Source organism: Podarcis muralis, chromosome 18, assembly GCF_964188315.1.
Source record: "Podarcis muralis chromosome 18, rPodMur119.hap1.1, whole genome shotgun sequence".
Classification (NCBI taxonomy): domain Eukaryota; kingdom Metazoa; phylum Chordata; class Lepidosauria; order Squamata; family Lacertidae; genus Podarcis; species Podarcis muralis.
The window spans coordinates 11,189,161-11,195,425 of record NC_135672.1 but is presented as its reverse complement, the minus strand read 5'-3'; the positions used below and the strand labels follow the sequence as shown (position 1 = coordinate 11,195,425).

Here is a 6,265-nt window from a genome sequence, read left to right as displayed (position 1 = left end):
GGCGCTCTGCTTCAGGGTGCCCTGCGCGCCGGGCGGCAGGCTGCTATCCGTAGCGTGGGGAACCCTGTGGTGAACTCCTGCAGGGCTCCCCACGCTGCGGATGTCTGCCCGGCGCGAGGGACACTGAAGCAGCGTGGGGAGCCCTGTGGAGAACTCCTACAGGGCTCCCCACGCTGCGGATGTCTGTCCGGTGCGCGGGGCGCTCTGCTTCAGGGTGCCCTGCGCGCCGGGCGGCAGGCTGCTATCCGTAGCGTGGGGAGCCCTGTGGTGAACTCCTGCGGGGCTCCCCACGCTGCGGATGTCAGTCCGGCGCGCGGGGTGCTCTGCTTCAGGGCGCCCCTCGCGCCGGGCGGCAGGCTGCTATCCGCAGCCTAGACAGCCCTGCGGATGTGTTCCCGAAGCGCCGGGCGCTCTGCTTTCAGCGCGCCTGGCGCTCCGGGAAGCAGGCTCCCTAGGCTGCAGATGTCTTCCTGAAGCCTGGAGAGCGAGAGGGGTCAGTGCGCACCGACCCCTCTCGCTCTCCAAGCTTCAGCGAAAGCCTGCATTCGCCCCATAGGACGCACCCAGATTTCCCCTTCATTTTTGGAGGGGGAAAAGTGCGTCCTATAGGGCGAAAAATACGGTAAGTCATGGGCCCTGCCTGCTCCCTAAAATATCCCTGGTTTGCTCCTTTCTATATATAGGGTGCCTAGATTCTGCAGGGACTGGTTATATGGCCCTATGTGCAAATGGCTTGAGATACCTATGAGGTCCATAAATGACCATACAGCATAGATTCAACACAAAAAAACAGCGACAGTTTGTTGTGGACGAAGGACAGCTGGACATAGTAAGGGCCCCATTATTTTCAGTAACTTAGGGCCTCATCAAACCTGAATCCGGCCCTGGTCAGAGGGCTGCCGAAAACTGACAATGTGGACTAGTAACTTGAGCAATCATTCACAACCGCAGCCAGCGCGTAGGATTGCACTGAGGGATCGTTGACCGTCCGACTGCCCTCTTTTAAAACTCGCAGGGTTGCTGCAGCCCCTAACCTGTGTCCTCGACCCCCAAACTCTTCATCTCGTGCCCTCAGAAACCAAAAATCAGCTTGGGTGGACATTTCCCCAGTACTCCAGAATGCAAAAAAGCAAGTTTTGCAGACGCTACCTGTTTCCGTAGTCTTCCCTCCATTGGCCTTGGGGTTGCTGGTCACCGTCGTGCTGGAGAGGGGAGAAAGAGGAATCAGCAGGTGAGAAACACAGGTCTTAAAATGGGTATTTTCCCGACAGCTGGGTCTCCGGCTGTTGCTGGGACTACAAATCCCATCATCCCTACTCTCTAGGGATGATGGGTGTTGTAGTCCGACAACAACCAGGGACCCAAAGTTTGGGACGCTCTTAATTCAAGGAGAATCGCTTCCCATTTGCACCATTGTTTTGGTGCCTGTAATTTGTCGTAAGGCGCTGGGCGATGTACAAATAATAAAATTATCGCTAGCGGTGATGGCTAGGCCCCGCCTTTGCGGCCAGAGGCAGTGACACTTCTGAAGAACAGCTGCTGGAAACCACAGGAGAAGAGAGTACCGTATTTTTCGCTCTACAGGGCGCACCAGACCATAGGGCGCACTTCGCAACCTCGCCTTCGCTCCCGGAGCTTGCTGCTATCCGCAAGCCTTCTGAGCCCAGCAGAAACTCCCGCCGGGCTCCGAAGGCTTGCGGATATCTGCCCAAAGCCCGGGGTGCGCAGCGCTGCGCTCCCGGGGCTTTGGGCTGCAGGCTGCTATCCGCAAGCCTTCGGAGCCCAGCGGGAACTCCCACCACGCTCCGAAGGCTTGCGGATAGCTTCTTGAAGCCTGAAGAGTGAGAGGGGTTGGTGCGCACCGACCCCTCTCGCTCTCCAGGCTTCAGCGAAAGCCTGCATTCGCCCCATAGGACGCACACACATTTCCCCTTCATTTTTGGAGGGGGGAAAGTGTGTCCTATAGAGCGAAAAATATGGTGGTTCTTGCATTCGAATCCTGCTTGCACCTTTCCCAAAAGTGGGACCAGATGACCAGATGAACCTCCTTTGGCTTGTACCAGAACCCAGGCTTTCCTTAGGCCCTGATGGAGCCTCCAGTTCCAGAGCCAGTCTACCTCAATTCCTAGCTTCTTGGCCACCGTGAGAACAAGATTCTGGGCTGGATTGGGCCTGATCCACCAGGCTCATCTTAGGTTTTCTTAAGCACAGATTTTGGCTAAAAGTACAAGCGTCCCAATGGTAAGTGCTTTTCAGCAGTGAAACAGAACTAATGCCCGGGGGCCGGATCTGGCCCAATCACCTTCTCAATCCGGCCCGCGGACGGTCCAGGAATTAGCATGTTTTTACATGTGGAATAGGGACACAGGTGGCGCTGTGGGTTAAACCACAGAGCCTAGGGCTTGCCGATCAGAAGGTCGGCGGTTCGAATCCCCGCAATGACGGGGTGAGCTCCCGTTGCTCGGTCCCTGCTCCTGCCCACTTAGCAGTTCGAAAGCACACCAGCGCAAGTAGATAAATAGGTACCGCTCCGGCGGGAAGGTAAACGGCGTTTCCGTGCGCTGCTCTGGTTCGCCAGAAGCGGCTCAGTCCTGCTGGCCACATGACCCGGAAGCTGTACGCCGGCTCCCTCGGCCAGTAAAGCGAGATGAGCGCCGCAACCCCAGAGTCGGCCACGACTGGACCTAATGGTCAGGGGTCCCTTTACATTTACCTGCTTAACCGGGTAAGCCAAAGCAGCCGCTACTCTCTCGCTGAGGTCCTGCTCTGTGGTTTCCTCGGTGGGTTCTGAGGAGCGAGCCAGGGCCGGCTCCTGATAGGATTCATCAAGCTCCTGGTCAGTGTAGGCTTCGCCTTCTGCGTCCGTCTCATCGTAGTCACTGTTGGCTCGGCTGTCGCAGGTCAAGTAGCCCGGGCTGGTGGGAGAAGGCTGGTTCAATAGGTCCAAGCCTTCCTCAGCGGGAATATCCACCTGGGCGGAAAAGGGAGGCGGGTGAGTTTATTTTAACCTAACCTGCGTATCACCTACCATATTTTTCCCTCTATAAGACGCACCAGACCACAAGACGCACTTAGTTTTTGGAGGAGGAAAACAAGAAAAAATATATTCTGAATTCCAGAAGCCAGAACAGCAAGAGGGATCGCTGCGCAGCAAAAGCAGCGATCCCTCTTGCTGTTCTGGCTTCTGGGATAGCTGCGCAGCCTGCATTCGCTCCGTAAGACGCACACACATTTCCCCTTACTTTTTAGGAGGGGAAAAGTGAGTCTTATAGAGCAAAAATTACGGTAATGATTAAAAAAACAAACCAACCTCAAAGCCGTTTACACAAAATATTAATTTGCACGCGGTGTGTCGCTCTGGAATTCTAATAGCCCACCCCCAAGCCGGTCCGTTTTTAAAAACCACAAGCGCTTAAAAACACAGGGCAGCTTCTGAAGTCAGTTGTTAAAATACGGGCAGTTTCAAAAGCGGTGTTAGGGGAGCTCGCAGTTTGGGTGAATTAGGCCGGAACGATCACTTACAGTTTCCGGAGAGGCTTTATTTACGCAGGAACGGATTCCTCTCGTCGGGAACCACTTACAGGATGAGCAGAGACGAAAGGTTTTTGCCTCTCAACACGTTGGGAGAGGACAACTAAACAGCTCTGTGGCCGTGCGACGAGATTTAGCCTAGGCAGAGAGGCTACAAAACAATTTCCAGACAAAACAGCACCTTTGCAGGGTTCAAGGCAACACACGCATTAGCCAGAGGTCCAGAAGAAGGAAAGGTGTTTGGCTTTTCTGCAATACCACCCGCCTTCTCAAATACTTTTGCATTTTCGGGTGAGGCAGCAGCTCAGACCGTCCGCCAACGATGCCATCTTGTGGCACGTCCTTGAGAAGGACATAACTTTACGCCAATGTGTTTAGTCTTTGGGTTTATCTTCTCAGGCTGTGTCAGACTCCAAGGTCCTCAGAGAGCTTAGCAGCTGCTGTTTCCAAGACCTTCTTGTCTGGCGATCCCTCGTAGCCGAGTAAGATTGTCTTCCCCAAACACGGTTTTAACAGCGAGTCCGTAAGTGACTGTGGAGGCCAATTCTGGATCCACACGTCCTTCCACAGTGGGGACAGAGGTTTCCGGGTGGGAGTTGATCCCAGTGAGGGTTTGCCAAGCGTGCCTTCTTCTTAGCATGTTTCTCCCTTGCGTCCTGAGTTCGAGTGTCTTCAAAGCCCACGACACCTTTGGTAAAGGCTGTTCTCCAACTGGAGCACTCCCAGGCCAGTGTTTCCCAATTGCTGGTGTTAATAATATTATTATTTTTTAGATTTGCTTTGAGACAGTCTTTAAACCTCTTTTGTTGACCGCCAGCATTACGCTTTCCATTTTAAAGTTCGGAATAGAGTGGTTGCTTTGGAAGACGATCATCAGGCATCCGAACAACATGACCAGTCCAACGAAGTTGATGTTGAAGAATCATTGCTTCGACACTGGTGATCTTTGCTTCTTCCAGTACACTGGCATTAGTTCGCCTGTCTTCCCAAGCGATGTGTAATATTTTTCGGAGATACCGTTGATGGAATCTTTGAAGGAGTTGGAGATGGCGTTTATAAGTGGTCCACGTTTCACAAGCATACAGTAAGGTTGGCAGCACAATAGCTTTGTAAACGAGCATTTTGGTTTCCCTGCGAATGTCCCAGTCCTCAAACACTCTGTGTTTCAATCGGGAGAAAGCCACACTCGCAGAGTTCAGGCACTGCTGGATATCAGCATCAATGTTGGCCCTTGTGGAAAGATAACTGCCCAGGTAGGAGAAGTTTCCAAGACCACGCAGTGGTTGAATAAGCCATCGTGCTTCTCGGCAGGCAGAGATCGCAATAAGGGATTCAGCGTTCGCAGAAGACAGAGAAATGGGGGATTGCTTCTTGTACGGCCAGCTGATCATGCCTTGACCAAACTGAAACAGGTAACCACTGGTAGATTTCTTGCCTGTGGCATCTCTCGCCCATTGGGTATCGACGTAACCAAACCAGGGCTTGCTTGTCAGCTAGAAGATGAAGTTGAAGAGAGACCTTTTAGGTGTGCATGAGTTGCTGGACAGAACGTCAAATCAGCTCGAGTAGGGAACTCAACCGTTCTGCATAAGACGCCAACAGACAGGCCCCCAAAAGAATACCCATTGCCTTTCTGTATTGTTTCTTATTAGGGACGCAGGTGGCGCTGTGGGTTAAACCACAGAGCCTAGGACTTGCCGATCAGAAGGTCGGCAGTTCGAATCCCCGCAATGATGGGGTGAGCTCCCGTTGCTCGGTCCCTGCTCCTGCCCACCTAGCAGTTCAAAACCACGTCAAAGTGCAAGTAGATAAATAGGTACCGCTCCGGCGGGAAGGTAAACGGAGTTTGCGTGCGCTGCTCTGGTTCGCCAGAAGCGGCTTGGTCCTGCTGGCCACATGACCCGGAAGCTGTACGCCAGCCAATAAAGCGAGATGAGCGCCGCAACCCCAGAGTCGGCCACGACTGGACCTAATGGTCAGGGGTCCCTTTACCTTTTATTGCTTCTTATTGGGTAAAGGCACAGAAGAGCCAAGATTTTTCCAAAACTTGACTACCAGGAGCATCTCAAAAACCTTGGCTTCCGACATTCAAAAACACACGCACCGAAAAAGCAAGCAATTTTGCCGTTTTCTGCGACTGGTTAAGAAGGAAAATTGCCAGAGTCTTAATGCTCGATTTGTGTCCCAAGACACAAGGTCTTGTGAGGTTGGCAAGGTCTTTGAATTGCTGAGAGAGCTTGTGAAGAACGGAGCTACCATCTTTATCTTGGTCCTAGTAGGCCACTAGATCACCATAAATGACCAGGTAGGTCCACCTGAAGTCTCGAAGCTTGGGAGCACAAGCAGGAATCGCCTTTGCTTTGAGAAAACGCTTCCACGAGTCAAGACACTGTCGATTTTTCTTTAGCTCCGGCAAGCTTGCTCAGGATCACAGGTGCTTTTTGCAAAGCTCGCGGACAGGATCAGGGTCGTTTGGCTCTTTAAAAGCAGCTTGGCTCCCGCAGAGATCCTCTTTGAGATAATACGAAAAGGCCGGTTTTTTTAATTTCCTGGCGCTTTTGTGCTTTGCAACGGGTGCCAAGGTCTTGCCAAAATTCTCTGCAAAGTCTGGGTTTGTATCTGTGAATTCAGGATTATGCTGAAATCACTTGCATCCACCAAGACCTTGACTCTGCTGGGATAGCAGATGAATCTCACGGGGTGTCCAGAACACAGTCTAGTCCTGTTGTGTTGG

General features: G+C 52.6%; 1 protein-coding gene across 5 annotated transcripts in view; it reads right to left on the bottom strand.

Annotated features, from left to right (window-relative positions):
- Window positions 1-6,265, bottom strand: part of TJP3 (tight junction protein 3) — a 43,931-nt gene that overhangs the window by 1,278 nt on the left and 36,388 nt on the right. For 4 of the 5 annotated variants that reach the window (XM_077921803.1, XM_077921801.1, XM_077921802.1 and 1 more), the window contains one exon: window positions 3,838-5,024. In XM_077921803.1, coding sequence (XP_077777929.1) covers window positions 4,365-5,024 — 660 coding nt within the window. In that variant the 3' untranslated portion in view covers window positions 3,838-4,364. Of the gene's footprint in view, window positions 1-1,149; window positions 1,203-2,713; window positions 2,972-3,837; window positions 5,025-6,265 lie in introns of those variants that run through there. The other variant, XM_028713361.2, reaches the window with a different exon arrangement.